The 18,272-nt window shown below is 35.9% G+C and overlaps 2 protein-coding genes across 7 annotated transcripts in view; both read right to left on the bottom strand.

Annotated features, from left to right (window-relative positions):
* Grm7 (glutamate metabotropic receptor 7) overlaps positions 1-18,272 on the bottom strand; it is a 797,981-nt gene that overhangs the window by 738,977 nt on the left and 40,732 nt on the right. The window lies entirely within an intron of this gene.
* The window catches only part of LOC109678979 (uncharacterized), a 68,370-nt gene that overhangs the window by 10,977 nt on the left and 39,121 nt on the right, over positions 1-18,272 (bottom strand). Inside the window, 1 exon segment of the mRNA XM_074044608.1 lies at positions 5,500-5,737. Within this exon segment, the coding sequence (XP_073900709.1) occupies positions 5,500-5,737 (238 nt within the window).

Here is an 18,272-nt window from a genome sequence, read left to right as displayed (position 1 = left end):
AGGCAATTTGTAAATTACCCAAATAAAGGATATTACATCATTTGGGAAATTGTCATATTATAATATTGAGTGAATATGTAATATACATAAAAATTGTATGAATAGTCTATCTAATGTTATAAAATAATGTGGATATTCAATGTTAATATATGCAAATATTTTATGTACATGAATATATACACGTAAAAGTGGAGAAAATTAAAAAATAGAAAAGAGAGCATTATTTTCTCAAAAGTACATGTGTTTTCCTTCTATATTTTTCTGTATTTAAAGTTACTTCCATAACAAAAATATTGACTTACTGAACATCTTTCCAACAATTATATTCATTTTATTACCTATATTTAAGGTACACAACATTAAACTTGAACAATACTACTTTTTATTTAAATTTGTTTTACCAATAAAGTAGTCAAGAGTATTTTTAACACAGCTCAAGTTAAAAACACAGGCAGTTTTCATGAACCTGGTAATGACCAAAGACTAAAATTTTAGTTCTAAAACCTCTAAGTCTTTTTTAGCCAACAACTTCAGGTCCAGTAAATTAGCATCTCCTCATACACAGCTATCAAGGATCTGTAGAATATGTTGTATAAAAATGTTAGCTGCAACTTTATTTGCAGTAGGAAAAACATGGAACCAGTATCAAAAGGGGATTTATTAAATGAATCCTGCTATATCCCTTGAATGTTAAAATAATGACATTTAAGAAAGACAAATCCACCCTAGAGGGAGGTCTTAGAGACTGTAAGAAGTAGGCAAAGCTAACTACTAAGCCCAGGGGAGAGAGCACCTGACTAGTATAAAGACACATCTGCCACGTCCCCAGTACCACTAGCTTTCTACTTTCCAAGGGCAAATATCCTGGTTTTTAAGAAGTTGTTCAGGTCTGGAGGAACATGAAATATCTGTGGGCTATATTTTATTCATAACCCTGAGCTTACAAAACTTTAACATAAAACTAAAATTATAGCTAGGAAATAATATCTACTGCATAGAGTAAAATTTAAATCAGAGGTTTAAAATATGATATTTATCAGATAAAACTATGCATTTTGTGATGTTCATATAAATGAATTCATTCATGACATATGGAAAGAAAGAGGATGTGAAAGGACATAAAAGAGATTTTCTCTAGGTAACTGGCTATTTGGAATGATTTTATGCTCTTCTTTATTATATTGTACATTGTTTTTGCATAGATTTATGAATAATGATTCTATTTAGTAGAAGTATGGTTTTCCATGTATGTGTGTATGCCTGTGTGCACACACATACATGTGTATGTGTACATGTGTGTGTATTGGGACCAAGGGAGGCACATTAGATACAAGTCTGTGCACCACACTGTGGGAGTAACTTTAGAAGACAAAAGAGTGGAATCAGCTTGAGGATTTAACTCTGTGGTAAAATTCTTGCCTAGCAAGCATGAGGCCCTAGGCTTGATACCAAGTACCTAAATAAATAAAGTGCAAACATTAATAAACAAGATGGTGAAAGGCCTAGACATATTTCCCTATGAACCAAAGGAAAAAGCACTGAGAAATTTGTCCTGATGAAAAGAAAACTCCAGGATCAGGACAATGACCTACAACTATCTGAAGTGTGTGTGTGTGTGTGTGTGTGTGTGTGTGTGTACGCACTTTAGATACAGGGATATTTTTCTCCGTGGTTTTAGGATGATCAATGAGTGGGAAGCTTCAGGGAGAAGGAATAAGGAAGTACTTCACAGTAACTGTAGCTATTCATGTGTGGGGTTAGTAAGCAAGAAGAACATTTAGGTCATTAGAAGTCTCAAAATGAGACACAATGAAAATCACCTGTTTTTCTAATGTAAATTCTTACATTCAGTTAGGTGGTAGAAGAAAAGACTTCTGCTTCTAAAATCAAGACCGTATTTCCGTTGGAGACCTAACTTGACAACACAGCTTTCTCAATTACAGTATAAAGCTGATAACTAGTTTGAGAAGTATGCTAACTTTGAAGTTAGATTGACTGATTCATTGAGTCAGTCATTCAATAAACATTCACTGAGGAACTGTGTAAAGTGCCTGACATCAAGTGGAACAGAATACCAGAAGAAATGAATTTTCTTAAGGCAACTTAAGGCAACTTATATTGGGAGAAAAACCAATATATGTGTACACAGAGGAAAGCATGGAATTCATTCTGAAAGAGGAAATATAGAGATTATTATCTGTCCAGGGCTTTCTCTACATGGATTGCTTTTGCTTTTCTCTTTCTTTACTCCATCCTCCATACTTGTACTTCTGATTCTTCAGACAAAGCCATTTGTCCTTTCTACATCTAGCAGAAAAGAGGCCTCAGATAATGATTTTCTATGAAATTGTGGGACCTCATATTATTAAACAAGAATCAGGAGCAAATGACCCCTCACTTCATGACGCCCAAAAAGATCACAAGGGTTTCGTGAAAATTTCAACATTTGTAGGGCCTTCCCTTTGTCTCTTTCAATGAGCCAGGAACAAAGACCCATAAGGCCATGGCCTTACAATTTCTTCTATTGAGCAGTTTGGTGGAGATGTGTTTTGCACATACTATGAGTTTGTTTACTTAGTGTCTTACAACCTTCTAAGGATTTTTTTTTCATATTTATGATCAGCCAATACTGAAAAAGCCAAACAGTACACATTGTTCTTCATCCTCCTAGAGTTCCCACACAAGAAGCAGAGCTACCTTCCCTGGCATCTCCTTTTGCATTTCTTCAGCCACAGTACCTTTTCTCACATGGAAGTTCTCAATCTCATTGCATATTGGAGTCAGCTGCAAGCACTAAACTATACCAAGTCTTGGTTCAGCTGCTCAGAAAATCACATTTAATTGGTGTTTCAAAGTTCTCCCAGGGATTCCAATGTACAGCCAAAATTAATGTCCACTGACATCGTAGACTACCTCATAAAAAGCCAGAATGCTTCCCATTTTATCTTAGTTTTTGACACTCTTGGAGTTATTTGTCTGTATCTTTGAAGTAGCCTCATATCTTACTACTATGTGGTCAACATTTTGAAACAGACCATTGCAAACCTCCAAATTGGCAAAAGTCAATTCAATTATTTTTCTCCAACAGGTAGCAGATGGGAGAAAATTCTTTTATAATTACTATTCTAACTACATTGAGTAGAAGGCTTTATTATTCTCATTTTTCAAGAAGATGAACTGAGATTCAGAGAAAACATGGAAGTACTCAATGCCATGTATCTGGATTTTCTTTTTTAAGTTAGGGAAAGCTCAGGTTTTCTTACTCCAACTTAAATAAGTTTCAGATGACATTCTTTTATTTATACCACTGATACTTTGTCACTGGTGAACAAAAGAAAAGCACATGAATGAAAATGTAGAAGGCCTATGAACAGAGAGAAAGCTAAATACTTCACACAAAAGACACAATGTGTTCAGCCATTAGTGAGATTTAGTCAGCTGTATTTGCAGTCCCATAAATGGGAAGAAACATTAGGACAAAGGGAAATTTTATGAATCCAGGGAAAAACACATCAAATGAAATAAATAATTCATAGACAGAGCAAAGATCACAGAGTTGGCTTGATAACAAAGTATCTAAAATAAGTGTTGATGTGATTTGCCAACCATCTTGCCTGCCAGTCCAGGTGCATGGGAAAAAATAAAACTATAATGGAGCTAGTAAAAGTTAAACAAACAATAAAAACCAACAGTGGAGATGAATTCTAATTTGGTGATTCTTTGACAAAATCCTCAAAAAATTTTCATTTGCTACATTAATCCAATCTCAAAGCCATTTTAGAAAGAATCATTTTTTTCTTGCTAGGGTTTATGCATGAATCAAATTCTGATGCTTTTAGACTTATAAAATTAAAGATTATCAGGAATTATTAAAGAACCATAGTCATTATCTCATTTTACAGGTGAGAAATCTAAGCTAATAAATGGTTGTATAATATGCCAAAAGTCAACACCATTCCAGTCAGTGATCAAGACAAAGATAAAATGTAGGTCTCCTTTTTCTCCTTCGCTTAATTATTCAACAGTCTTTTTCCATTTAAGCACACCAATTCACTCATGTTTGGAATCAGAAGATTCCAATGACAGCCAAAATACTATATTCCAACCAATTTGCTTCCATCACTTTTGAACGTTAAGTAACTGACGATCATAATCTGAGTCTCTTTTCAGAAGAATTATAATGTGTTAAGCTCTATTTCAACATCAACTTAGTGTATGTTTTCTAGCACTATAGTCTTCCCCTGGTCTCTTCATCAAATTCTGTGCTATATGCATGTTAGAATCCCTAAAATTTGTGAGAGCTGAAGGATATAATTATATCCACCATATCTAGCAATCCAACAATAGTCGCTGCTTGTTAGAAGGGGGAAAAGGGTTGATAAATGTACAAAATAAAGTCTTATGTTCATTTCTTGTATGAAAAGAAGAAAATGATTTTGATTTAGAGTTTAAACTCTAGAAGCATACATAATGGCTAAAGAAGTACAAGCTTCTCCTATGGAATATTAGACTTTGAGAATTCTTGGCTAATTTAAACAAGTGAAAGACGTCATTAGCTACTCTACATCATATGGCCACTAAGAAGGTGGAAATGCTCATTTAAAAGACACAGTGACCTTCTTAGCTAATAGAAATATAAGTACATCTCAGGCTTATTTATGGTTCTTTATTTCTATCATGAATAATAGTTTCTCAGACTTCAAGATAATAAGCAAGTTAGCAGATGAGGAGGTATAAGTGCTACAATACAGAGGTTAAAAGAATGGACTAGGTAACATGAGTGTGTCACTCAGCTTTTCCCTTTGCACATCTGTAAAACAAGGAAGAAACTGTGTTGGAAGTACTCATGCTTCTGCCTTCAGATGCTAGGGAGAGAACTGGAGATCCAACCCTACTGCCCTCCATCTTGCTTCTGGAAGAGGAATTGTTCTTGTTTTTGGCCAATGACCAGAATGAGCAGTGAGTGGAGTTATTGCATCGGAAAGTGACAAATGTGTCACATAGTCTGTCCTGGCACCTCAGCTGTGATTCATTGAATAAACTGTGTGAGCCTTAGTCTTGCTCTGTGATCTAGTCACATATGATTTGGGGGAAAGAGAAAGAGAAAGCAAAGGGCCCCAGGTAGAATTCCAAAATTATGTAACAGGGGCCTATTCACTATTAATAAATAACATTTTTGGTCTTTCCTAGCTATTGTTTTTTACAAAGCCCTTGGCAGGAAACTTCAATACAGTAATCAGAGGTCTTTCATTAAATAATGCACAGAATATAAAGCACAGAGTGCAGTGTCTAGTCTGTAACTGGATGGCTTTAGATTTCCACTTAAACTTTTGTTGTTAAACAAGTTTGTGTGAGGCTAGGCATACCAAGCATTAGGATAAAATAGATCCATGTGTTCTAACAGACACAGAGCTCTTTGAAATTCCAAGCAGTAGGTCCTGCTATTTCAGGTAAGGAGAAGCTGTAGGCTGGGTATTCCCTTGAGACATAGGAACTAACTGAAGGGCTCTGTTGAAATTAGGCTGGCAGTGGATAGTAAACCATCATCGCCTGGGCACTGCTTCCTCCTGTTAAGCAGAAGGCTCTGATGCAAATTGATTTCTGAATCATTAGCTGTCATCTTCCCCATCTTTTCTCCTGCAGCTGTTCTTTCTGATTCCACCTGCAAACTTTTCACATTGGGCATGCTCCCAAGCCAAACAAGTTTCCTCTCAGCAGCCTTTGTTCCTGCTGGGGGCTAGAACCAAACCACAGAGATAAGCCAAAGTGTGGATGCAGCTTGGGCTAATATGCTTGCTGAAGGGACAGATTCCTCTTAGCCAATGTGATAGATGTCTTTGGAAGTAATTTCCCTGCTGGTTCAAGTAAGAATATCAGCCAGGCTCCAGAAGTTATATTTAAAATTATCTGCCTCTTTAGACTTTTCTAAAGTTTCCAACATTCTGGTGTCTGTAGATAATGCTTTCCCTATTGGGCACAAATATGTTGATGATATTTATGGGGATATATGATTCTGAGACTATGTCTAGGTTCATTCAGGCAAAATGGAATGATCTATGCAATGCAAGAGGCTCATATGGAAATTGCTTCTCAGATATATGGTTTTCATATCTCAGAAGCACATGAAACAACTCAACAAGGTATGAAAATCCAAAGGGAGAAGGAGGCATGGCCTCAAGTGATGAGAACTGTATTAGAGGAAATGAAAGTAAATTAGACATTAAACTGAAAAAGGCATATAAGGCTATAGGAAAATGAGTATGATTAGATCTGAAAAGATATTGTCCTATAAAATTCTAAAAAAAGTCATAAATCTCTATTTTTTCCTTGGTTTAGAGCTTGATAAAATTTTTTCTTACTTTGTTGCTAATTGTAGCCTAGTAGTCTCAAAATTCTTCTGGGATAATGAAGAGCATAAATACCCTTGAGTAAAACAAGAAAAGTGAGTTACATTTAAATCATGTCTATAGCTTTTAGGGGTTATTCAAACTATATTAATTAATTGGTAGTGAAGGAATAGAACATAGTCTTTTGTACTTGACTCAGAACCATCATTATAAAAAGAGCTTGGCACACATTTGCTGAATAGTCACCATCTCACTTGGGAAGACTGAGTTAGCACAAACTGATCTTTACCACTGGGTTTAGCAATTCCACTAGTTGAGAAACTTGAGTTCTATCTGAAAGGAAGAAAGGGTGTTTTACTCAAATCCTATCATGTCTAAGTATAATATCCAGAATTAAATAGCTTAGAATCTTCTAAATTATCTTTAACTATGTTATCTCCCCTAAAATTTATTATTAGCATAAATCAAACTCAAGTAGGGAAATACTTCCATGATCTGACATCTGAAATCCAATGGTTACAGTGTTTCCTTCATTCTCCCTTCCTTTCTTGCTCTTCCTTTCTTTCTTACAGAGGGAAAAGTGCAGTGCATCCAAAGGTAAAATGGCAAACATCAAACTAACATTTTTCTAGATTTTTGAATCATAAAATCTAAAATACATTTCTTTTAAAAATTCCACCTATTTAGGTCCATTTCCTTAAAAAAAAAATTAAACATTTTAGACCAGGAAAGAAGAACTTCCCACCAATTTAAAGGCTAAGGGCTTAAATGAATAAAATTATGAGTCTATATCCAGACTCAGAAAATTTAAGAGCGCTATGATAATTGGTATGGATAGGGCTTATGGAGAATAGTTTTATTTACAAATACACTCAGTAATTTATCAAATCTGTACCACATTCTATGACTCTCCTCTTTTAACCCTAGATTTGCAAACTCTACATTTGCAAACCAAGACCAGAAATGCAGTATGTCCAAAATCACAACATAGCATGGTTCTAAATGTCTCCAGACCTTCCTTTTGGAACTGTGTGAGAGTCATTTCTCTTTCCCTCTTATCTGAGCCTTTCATCTTCTTTTAAGGTCAGTTTAACTCTTACCTCTTACTTTTCCTGACTTCTATCCACTGAAAAATGCCTTTTGGCTTCCTAGAGAATTTAGTCATTCTAAGCAGAATATTTGACATGTAGTAGGTACTTAACCAATATTTGTGAATAAAAAATAAATAAACATAAGACAGTATTAAAATTTTCACATAATGGAAGGAAAAAGAAGCTCTGAAAGGTCAAGCAACTTCCTCCAAGGATACACAACTAGTAAGTGATGGAGTCAGAATCCAAATTATAAAGTGCATGTGATCAATCATAGGGACAGTTGGTAATATTCACCAGGATAGGAAATATCCACCCTCATTTCCTCAGGAGTTGCTAAATAATATGAGGGTGGTAGATGCTACTTAATGCCCTCATTTCCTATTATAACTAGGTGATGGGCAAAGACTCTTCGGAAAAGATGAACCAAAGGCTCCATTTCCCCTACTAGCTTCCTTGCTAGAGTTTCAGTCATTTCTGTGATGAAATCCATGTCTCACTCACAGAATAACCTTGGCAAAGAAGCTTTGCTTTAAAACCTCCATTGCTTCTATAAAATACTGTTGACAGGACTTGCTCTACCTGCCTCATAGAGATGCACATAAGGCACTTTGGAAAGTACAAAGATTTCTTTGAAAGCAAATAGATACTTAAAATATCATTGCTTTAGGACTCTTTAAGACGGACCTTTTTATGGTAAAAGAATCCTTAGTTTACCAATTGTGCAGCTAACTGTAAGAAATTGAAGGCAGGACATTCTCAGTTCAATAATGATTTCAAATAAATCCCTCTGATGGATAAGTAGAAAATAGTCAAAACTCCTTTCTGGGTTATTTTGATTTAATGCAAAGGGCATCCCTTAAGATGTTATGGAAATTTGGATACAGAGACTCAAGCCTTAGATTTCAATGTGACATTTTTTTCTGAACCTCTTCTGCCAGTCTTGCGATCAGTTTGGTTGCAATATAATATATTACACTACGCTTCATTTCTAGGCAAGAACATTATTTACTCCCAGGAGAAATACTTTCCTGAGGAAAGATTGTCTTTGGGAACTTTCAAGGACATTTAAGAAATACTTCAACGCAAGCCACAAAATTATGAGCATTTGTTTGTGCTTCTGTGTTCCAAGGGGACCATTTTTAAAAATCTTTCATTTATGTTTATTACAAACATTCATCTTTCCCTTCCAAATATAGCAATTAACAAAACTTCATTGATTTTCAGTTTTCCTAGGTGTCATTTTATAACGCATATTTTTAATCAGTTTACATCACCATTTTTTCTGCTTTCCAATGTTTTTTTGCACCCTTTCTGCATTTTGACTTCATATGAAAAGTTTTATTTATTGCTTGAAATTTACTTTGAATAAATCTGTTGTCAGTAATTGCTACAATTTACTTACAGTTATTTTCCTCAATCCTTTTCTAATTTAGCCACCAATGGGCAAAATTGCCATATAACTATAATCTCTAATATTTATATGAGAGTAAATGCTGAACATGGACTAGGCTCTTATAAAATCCTAACCCAAATCTATCAAGAATGTGTTATGTTATTAACATTATCCTTTACAGAAGATAAAAGAGAAGCAAACAGAGATTAAGTAATTTGCCTAAGGTCACACAACTAGTGACTGGAATGCCTAGGAAACTTTCTAATCCAGTCACTGGAAGGTATGCAATCCCTCCCTGTACCCAGTGCAAAGAAAATAAGTGCATCTGAATTGAGGAACATCTTAAAGTTTACTTACAATGATTGTTTTGAGTTAGCCTCACCTTGCAACATCCCCTGTTGTACCTAGCCACTGCTTCAGTTTGGGGAAACATTCTCTTTTTCTTAAACCTCAGGACTGAGAAAAGCATAGACACATAGTAGGTTCTCAATCTATAAATATAAGTGAATTAACAGAATTCCATCTTTGTTATGGTCTGACCTTTTGCATCCCCCCAAATTTATATGTTGAATTCTAATCCCTGAATCAACAATATTAGGAGTTGGGGCCTTTTGGAGGGCATGTGGAAGGCATCCCTTATGACAGAGAGAGCTTTCACCAGATACTCAGTCTTCTGGAACCTTGGACCTTCCTGCCTCCAGAATCATAAGAAATAAAGTTTTGAGATGTAAAAATTACCCAGACTAAGATATTTTTTATCAGCCTATATTGCTCATTTTTCTGACCACCTTATATTACTGTCATTGTTTATATTAACACATTTCTAAAATTTCAGTTCAAATGCCCCAGAGGGAAGTTTTCTTGGAACTCCTGCCAGTACTGAGTCTCCTTTCAAATTCTTTCATAGCATTGTGGATTTATTGTATATTTCACATACATTTGTATGATTACTTTCTATCCAAACCCCTACTTCCCACAGGTATTTCTAGTACCACTGTGCTTTCCAAAACATAAGATCTATGGTTACACAGATGGGCTATACCTCAATGGTAGACCATTTGCCTGCCATGCAAAGGCCCTGGGTTCAATCCCCAGTAGGAAGAAACACTAGAAAAAATATCCGTAAGGAAATGGGCTGTATCTATGATGCTCATCATTGTACCATCAGACATATAGCAAACCTCCAAGAAAAGTGCTCAGTGAAGGAACACAAGACTTCAAAAGGTCAACTGTAATACAAACAACATTGTCAGGTAAAAAATCTACTCTGGGTCTACCACCAGAACTTGTCTCAAACTGAGGTTCTATCTATATCACGGATTGAGACAGACAAAAAACAACCAAGTTCTGACTTAGCCACCTCTGTATATAGGCTAAAGCTGTTGGGCTGGATTGAAAGAAAAGATGCACTAGGAATAATTCTGTGGGCTGAACTACACAAAGAACTGAGTCTCAGGCAAAAGCACCTACTTTTCATATATTTGGGAGAAGGATGAAGTAGGAGTATCAAACTTACCAGTTGTGATGTTTATTTCTGTTGGCCCATTTCCACATTCATTTCCTTAAATTTGAATGCCCTTAGGTTGAGCTCAATGAAGCATATATACCACTGTGATGAGTAGTGAAATATCAATGAATACCCAGAAAGAAAATTTCCAAAATTTTCAGAGAACATATTAGTAAGAACTTGAAAAAGGTAACCACTCAGATTCACTGGCATGCATAGAATCAAGGCACTATTGTTAAAGTAGAGAATTGATGACTAAATTGAGAAATTGCTTTCTATTTTAAAAATAGAACATTAGAAATATTATAATGAGTTGCATTTTTTCATATTCACCATCCCAGTGGCTGTAAAAAAATCAGTATTTATACATGAGATTTAAAAACATTGTGCATTTTTACTGCAATAGAAGATAAGGAAAAACTGCCCCATCTTCTCTATGGCACAATGTAGGATAGAGCAAACACAATAAAAAGCAACAACCCACAGCAACAAAACACCCAACTGTTATATTTTGTCTTCTCTTAATTGTGAAATAATTATATTCAGAGGAACAAAAATAAGACTTTCAAGAGAATTGCACTGTGAAGAATATTTTAAAATTCTGGTGATTGTTGCATGTGATTCATCACAAAATCATCAAAGCGCAAGTCTTCATTGTATATGTTTATGAATGTATTCATAGTGCTGAAATAAGAGTTGTATACAACTGTACACTTTGGCTTCATCCCTGAAATACGTAGAACTTTTCCTCCTGCATTCCTGTCAAGCACATCTGCACGACAACTATAAGCAAATGATACTGTGTAAAAACATTACAGGATCCCCACTGGTTTTGAACAGAGATAGAGAAAATTAGATGAGTTTTCTTTATTCTCTAAAATGTTAAGTCAAATTCATTGAACACTTATCAAGTGAAAAACAAAACAAGATACTAGAAAACTGAAGCAATGATTAATATATTCTTTCTGTTTTCAAGGAACTGATGTCATGTCACAGAGATATCAAAACATGTGCAAATAATTAAAATACTAAAGAATATTTTAATATCATTTTAGATAGCATTAAGTCAAATAAGTGAGCTAAAATACATTATTATAAGAGCAATACAATCATTATTGGTAACAACTGACAACTTTATTTGGAATGGAGGGGAAAATGTTATTGAAGCAGTCTATGAAACTATTAATAGCTTATTGGTTTATTAACTTGTTTATCCTGGAAAAGCTAGAAATTTTTTAAGTCTTGAAAAGACAAATAGGATGCAAGCTGATGAATAAGGACTCTGTAGGTAGAGGAAGTGTGGCTACTCTGGAACATAGAGAAGGAAAACAACTTTGCTCTCCAGGTAACTGGCAATCCAGGTGAACAGATGCTCGGTTTATGAAGGAAAGAAGTTTTGTAACTTTGGGGAGATAAACATAAGCATTATCTCGAATAACAAGTTTAGCCATTGGGAATTTATCTGGCAGGATGTTTTTGAGAAAAAGAACATCATGCCTAGGAGGCTACACTTGAGAAGCAAATTGCTAGTCAAAGTTATCAACTTTGTCATCCAGTCTGGCTGTCCATCATTCTATGCCATAAAGTCGAATAGCAGTAGGGCTCTGCAGAAGATGGTGAATGATGAAGCCAGCCCATACCTACTCTTGCTTCTAAACTACTAAAATTTTAAGCCTTGAACGAACAACCTACTGGTTGAACCAGAAATACGTCTTCACAAACCAAGGATTAAATCAAATGTTTCACCAAAGTGGGACCTGGAAATGGGAACCTGAAAATAGTCAAGAATTCAGTATTCACTGGAAAATTAAAGACTCCATAGCTAAGGATCAGAAAAAAATAAGAATAAATTACATGTAATTTATGAGGTTTGTTGACATATATTTTCATATAATATATTTTTGCCATCTATGTACTCATTATGCACAGCTTCATGAATAAGTTGCTCCCAAAATCCAGCCCTTCCAAGTTGATGCATGATTTAAACATCATATCATGTAATAAAAATAAAATGCAAATCAACTGTAAAATAAAACTGTACAATTTGTAGAAGGACATCATGAAATCAATGTAACTCATATCAGAAAACTGCTATATGAAATATGAAAGGCCATTGCCAAATAAAAGTATGACATAGATATATAGTTAACAATTAAGAACATATAAAGAGAGACATAGGGGCTACAAATGAATTTACTTGGGTATTAAATGATTGATTTTATTTATTTAATAATGACCAATTCCAGAATAAACTTAAATTTGAAAATTTATGTAAAAGTTATTTAAAATTAACCTTTAAGGTTAATTTCTAATTTTAGAAACTTAGCAGGTCCAAATTGTCCTTGAATAAAAAAAGATTCTTTTACTTCATTAGATTTTCCTTATTCCTGAGATCATATCTAGGTCTAGTAGGCAGACTTTAAAACTTACACTTTTCTAACTGTGAAAGGTTAAGGCTTCTTAGCAGCAGACCATTCTGACTCTAAAATCACCTGACGTATAAGGTATTGAACATTCTGTTCTCAAAGTATTTGTACACAGACAACTGAACCTATATAGTATGGACAGAATATATATTTATATATTGGGAATTGAATGGGTTTATCTGAGGACCTAACTACAACTGCCTAGATTTCAATGGCACAAATAAGAGTAAATCTGAATTTCCCAAAGTTGCTAGAAACGACCAAGAAGGGATAGTGAAGTCAAACTAAAGCCTATTTAACATGGAGATTTACAGGGCTCAGCATAGCTCTTTCTACATCCCAGAAGCCTGTAGCCAAGAAAACATTTAATCTTATCAAATCCATCATTGCTTAAATATGCTTTAATACAAAACCATGTTTAATTTTCCCCTGTCACACATGTTATATATTAAAAATATCAATGTGTGGTGGTTAAGGCACCAAACAATTAAATGAAGATGACCACAAAGGTAGCATTCTGTGGAACATATTTGGAAGAGGGGGCCTGGTTTAAAACTGAGATCTTATTTAATAATCTAGATCTATGAATGTGCAAAGATTCTTTAATTATCAGATTATAAACCAGAGCTTACACCTGATAGTCTTGAAAGCTGCTGTTATGATGCAAATCATCCCAAAAAGGCCTTATACATACATGTCCCTGTTTTCATCTACATTTCAACAAGAGTGAAAAGAAACTCCCTTTTAAGAGTGGCATTTTTTCCTACCTGTGAAAGTTTAGTCCTAATATAAATAAAACTAAAACCAATTTTAAATCTAAACAGAAAGTTTAAAACATAAATTACTGAAAATAAATAAGAGCTCAAGTAAAAGAAGTTTTCATTAGTCATGAAAAATCTCTTCAAAAATCTGATCTGGAAAATAAATAGCGAAGATGAATTATTAGGTTGTTCTTCTCCAATCATTACCACTTGTTTAGGGAATACAAACATTTACTTAGATGGCTTGTTCCAGTTCCTGCTTCTACAATTTCCTGATATAATAACCTTTGAAAATTACATATGCACATTTGCATATATTCACAAAAACTTCTGATGGATACATAAGCAATTAATAACAATTATTTTTACAAAGGTATGAAGGCTCTTAACACTGGTGGGATAATGGAATAAAAATCTCACAGGGAATGTCCACTACTTATCATTTAATATAGAGTGATGTTTGAATATGTAATCTCATTAGATCTTCCAAAAATGAACATGAGTTACCCTTTTAAGAAAGAGGCTGAAGAAAATGTGGTTGCATACTTTGACTAAAAAAAAAAAAAAAAAAGCTAAATATGATCTTAGTGGTAAGTAGGCCAAGAAATGTGAAGAAAAAAGGAATTATTCAAACATGGCAGGACAAATGCCAGATCTTAATTAAGAGGCAGTTTCTCCTCCCTAGAGCAGTAAATCTGATCCCTTTCTTTCCTTTCTTTTTTTTTTTTTGCAGTCAAGGTTGATGAGCTGCTCCCATGAGGGGCCAATGTCCACATCAAGTAAAGTGCTCACAGTCTAATACAAAGCACTAGAAATGATGCAGGACTCACGAAGAAAGTGGTGGTAAGCAGGCTTTACCTGTGCAATGGTTGATACATACAAATATTCCTAGGATTACTAAATAAGTGATGACTGTACTTCCTATTACTTACCACCCAAACTAGATAGTTGTTTTCTGGTGGATGACTTAATTTAGTCTATATAGTACTCAGTGAAATGGGGACAGTGATCTTCAATGTCTGAGAAAGTAATCTTTCCCAATCTTCACTCATTTTCTGAAAACATAGTTCTTCCTGCCACAGACTAGTCAAGTTTAATGGTGCCTTAGACAGTGAGACTCATTGTTTTTTCCTCTTTCTGGAACAGTCCTTTTATAGGCTCCCTTGCAGTTAAGTGGAAGCCATGTGGTTGCATTACATCCAGAAGGATTTGGATCTACCACTTCGAGCCAGGCTAGGATCATATGCATTCCTGTCTATGATCCCTTTGGCTATGATTTAGGGGGCCATGTATTTATTTAAGACAACAGCATTCCAAGAAGGGAAGGACTTGGATTCCTGAGCCACTACTTGAAGGTAATCTGCTAAGAAATGCCTGGTCCTCATTGGTATCTGGCACGCTAAATAAACACTAACTGAGTTATACCCCTGGAATTGAAGAAGTGTTTGTAATAGTCCTGGAATTGGCTGCTACGATTAATTCATTGTCAAATTGGCACATTAGGGATAATCACAGACTGGTGATGAGTCCACTCAATATAAACCTGCTCCAGTTTTCATTAACTACCCATCAGAAAAGTTCACATGCCATGTCTTGATGACGATGCCAGTCTACATCTACTCTTTGTACCTTCTTATATCTTTCTCCAGTCCAACTTCCTAATAAGGAAACTGATATTATCCATCTGCACAGATTAACTCCTGGAGAATCAAGCCATAGAGATCATGTTTAGAATTGATCTGTTCTGCAGGTTTCAGGTTCTGCCTGTTTGGTTGTACTTTGGATTCACTTGTGAATTTAAAATAAAAATTAATATGACTTTTGAAGGAGGAAGGAGACAGAAATTTTCTACAATCAGTTAGATATATATTTTCTTTCTAAAGTCTATATCAGGTCACTTCCTGGAAGCTACTTTTTCTATTGTGCAAATATAAAATTTTCAGGGCTAGGGATGTAGCTTGGTGGTAGAACACCTGCATAGCATGCTCAAGACTCTGGGCTCCAGCATCCCAGCACTGCAAAACACAATTACATAAAATTGTCTATTGTCCCCAATATCTTTTCAAGGGTGAGAAACAGCACTTTTCTTGTGTCCCAACTCAAATCAACAGTAATGGATGGTTTATACCATGCAGAAGGGTCCTGAGATCATATCTACACCCAGAGGGGAAGGATGTCATGAGAGATTAGTAATTTCTATAATGAACAAGGCAAGGAAGAGTGGTAGCACATGTGCCAGGCATTTATTTCCATCATCGATGTCATTACCTCATTACTCACAGTGAAAATTTCAGTGTCAGTTATTCATGTGTTTCAAGACACTGACAATGTCTTGACCCATCTAACTAAGTACTTGTCTGGGACAGGAAGAAAGGCAGAGGAAAAATAAGGTCCCAGATCTGTCCTGAAAGACCTCATAGAGGAAGACTCAACTTATCCCTAAATAGTAAATGACAAAACATAATTCAAGGGCCACCTGGATGGTTCAATTTATTCTGTACTTGGGCACTAGAGAACAAGAGAGTAAATTACAGTTTTCTCATATAGTGGGGCTGTGAGAAGTTTTGGACAGTGTTATTACTATCGTGTTTGAAATAGCTAGCAATCAAGAGTCAGGCTTAGGAACTAGAAATAAGTACCTCATCAGATGACCTCAAAAGTCAGACACCTACAAAAGTTTTCCTAGCTTCTCAGTGCCATTTCCATTTGATGAAGAGATAGCTTGGTGAGTTGGAGGACATACTCTTATATGTCCATAATGAGGGTTCTTTAATACACCTGGTAAGCTACCTGCTGGACTGCCACCTAAGGTCATAAGTCTTGAATCATGGGAGGATTTAATGACTTTTGCAACTTTATTTCCCTGAAAATATGTGCAAGAAGGATGATGAATTGTACTGATTTATAATATATGGTGTCAATTCTGAATTTTAAGTCTCTAAGAAGTGGGATAGAAACAATTTGCAAAGCTCATTCTTGCTTCCCTGAACAGCAATGCATCTCTGACTCCCAGGATACTCATCTGAGCAGTCAGGCCACAAGATGTATCTTTAATTTCGGCAAAATCTAGTTCTAGCTAGATTTAATGGGAACAAGATCTTAATGGATTATCATGCTTCTCATACAGTGTGGCTGTGAAATTGTGTAGGAGAGAACCAACAAAAAGACCCATTTTTTTATATAGCATTCTTTGTGTCTGGTCAGTCTTATCACAGTTTCTATACTCCAATTTAAAAAAATTTCAAGGAATTCAAGGGAGGACAGGAACAGTACATTTTAGCAGTCAGAAGAGACTAAAGGACAGAGACTCACATGAGAAGGCAAGTAGACAGACATGCTATTTCTGGTGCTGGCATCACCTCAAAGGATGACCTTGGCTGAGGCATGTAGTCTCTTTAAACCTCAGTTTTCTAATCTGTGTAATGAGAGAAATAGCATCGGCATCTCTGTCTGCTCTCAAGATTATTAAAGAAATAATAGGTAAAGGAAAAATAAGATCCTTATTTTAAGTTTTAAGACCATGAAAACTAAGGCAATGACACCATAAGAAATGAAGACATTATCTAAGTAAACTCCACTCTTCTCATCATTAATTCCCAAAGTTGAGGAAAACCTTGGAAAGAACCATGTAATCCACTTGTTATCTTGCAAACAGAGGCTTCACTAGCATCCCCGTATTAGAAAAAGAGCTGCTATGATGGAATAATCTGCTTTTTTGAATATGCTTTAAGACAGAAGAATGTAGAAGTTCCATTCATTCTTCTGAGATTCTGCAATTATAATATGCTCTTTTGCAAGAAATACAGTTATATTTTAAAGTCTGTTGTTACATAGTTTAGCACATGTAAGTTGCTATAGACCCTTGGTATCCATTGGTTTGTGGTTCCAAGGAGACCACCACTGAGAAAAAACTTCACTCAGGATGCATACAGATGAGCAGTAGAGTGCAAATGCTTGAACATTTTCCCACAACACTGTCCAACTTTTGATAAAGACAAGCTGCCTTTCAACAAATCTAGATATTTTACTTGGATAAAATACAAGCCTAGGTGACTAAGAGATTGGAGAAGTGCTTAGCTCAGGGACTGGCACCAAGAGACTCTCTGTAATGGTGATGGTGGTTATTACTGCTGATGGTTAAGTCACCTCACCAAGTGGTTCAAGAAATAATATCAAGAGATTCCAAGATGGCGGCTAGAGGTAGGAAGCAGAAAGCGAGCCTCCTATAGTGAAATCTTGGAGAGATGCTGGAGACACACTTTGCAGGCATAACCACTGAGAAAAGGCATAACTTTGACCCCTCCACATCTCCAGCTGGCACAGAGAATCTCCACCTCACATTAAACGGAGAAACGAGGAGGGCCCCCGGGCCACCAGTGGCCGGCACCCAGACGGCTTGGGAAGACACGGACCAGGTGAGCTTCACAGTACCACGGTACCCCCACAGACAAGCCTGGGCCAAAGCAGCATAGCCCCCTTGACAGACTGACCTCCACCCAGGGAAAAAAAGAGAAACTGAGTAATAAGCAATAAGAACAGTTAAGACACGCTGGAAAGAGGGTGTGGCGCCCTGAGCGCTGAAGATTGAGGGAAGGGAATCCTTCCCGGGACTGTAAATAAACAAGCCGGGCAGGCAGGAGAGCCTCTGGCAGGAGCGGGGTGTGCACCCAGCAACCAGGAGCGGGAAAGCTTGTGAGAGTGGCGGAGGGAGAAAAACACCACAGGAGAGGAGGGAAGACCCACT

The sequence above is a fragment of the Castor canadensis genome, chromosome 10 (assembly GCF_047511655.1).
Source record: "Castor canadensis chromosome 10, mCasCan1.hap1v2, whole genome shotgun sequence".
NCBI lineage: Eukaryota > Metazoa > Chordata > Mammalia > Rodentia > Castoridae > Castor > Castor canadensis.
This window is presented reverse-complemented; position numbering and strand designations above follow the sequence as displayed.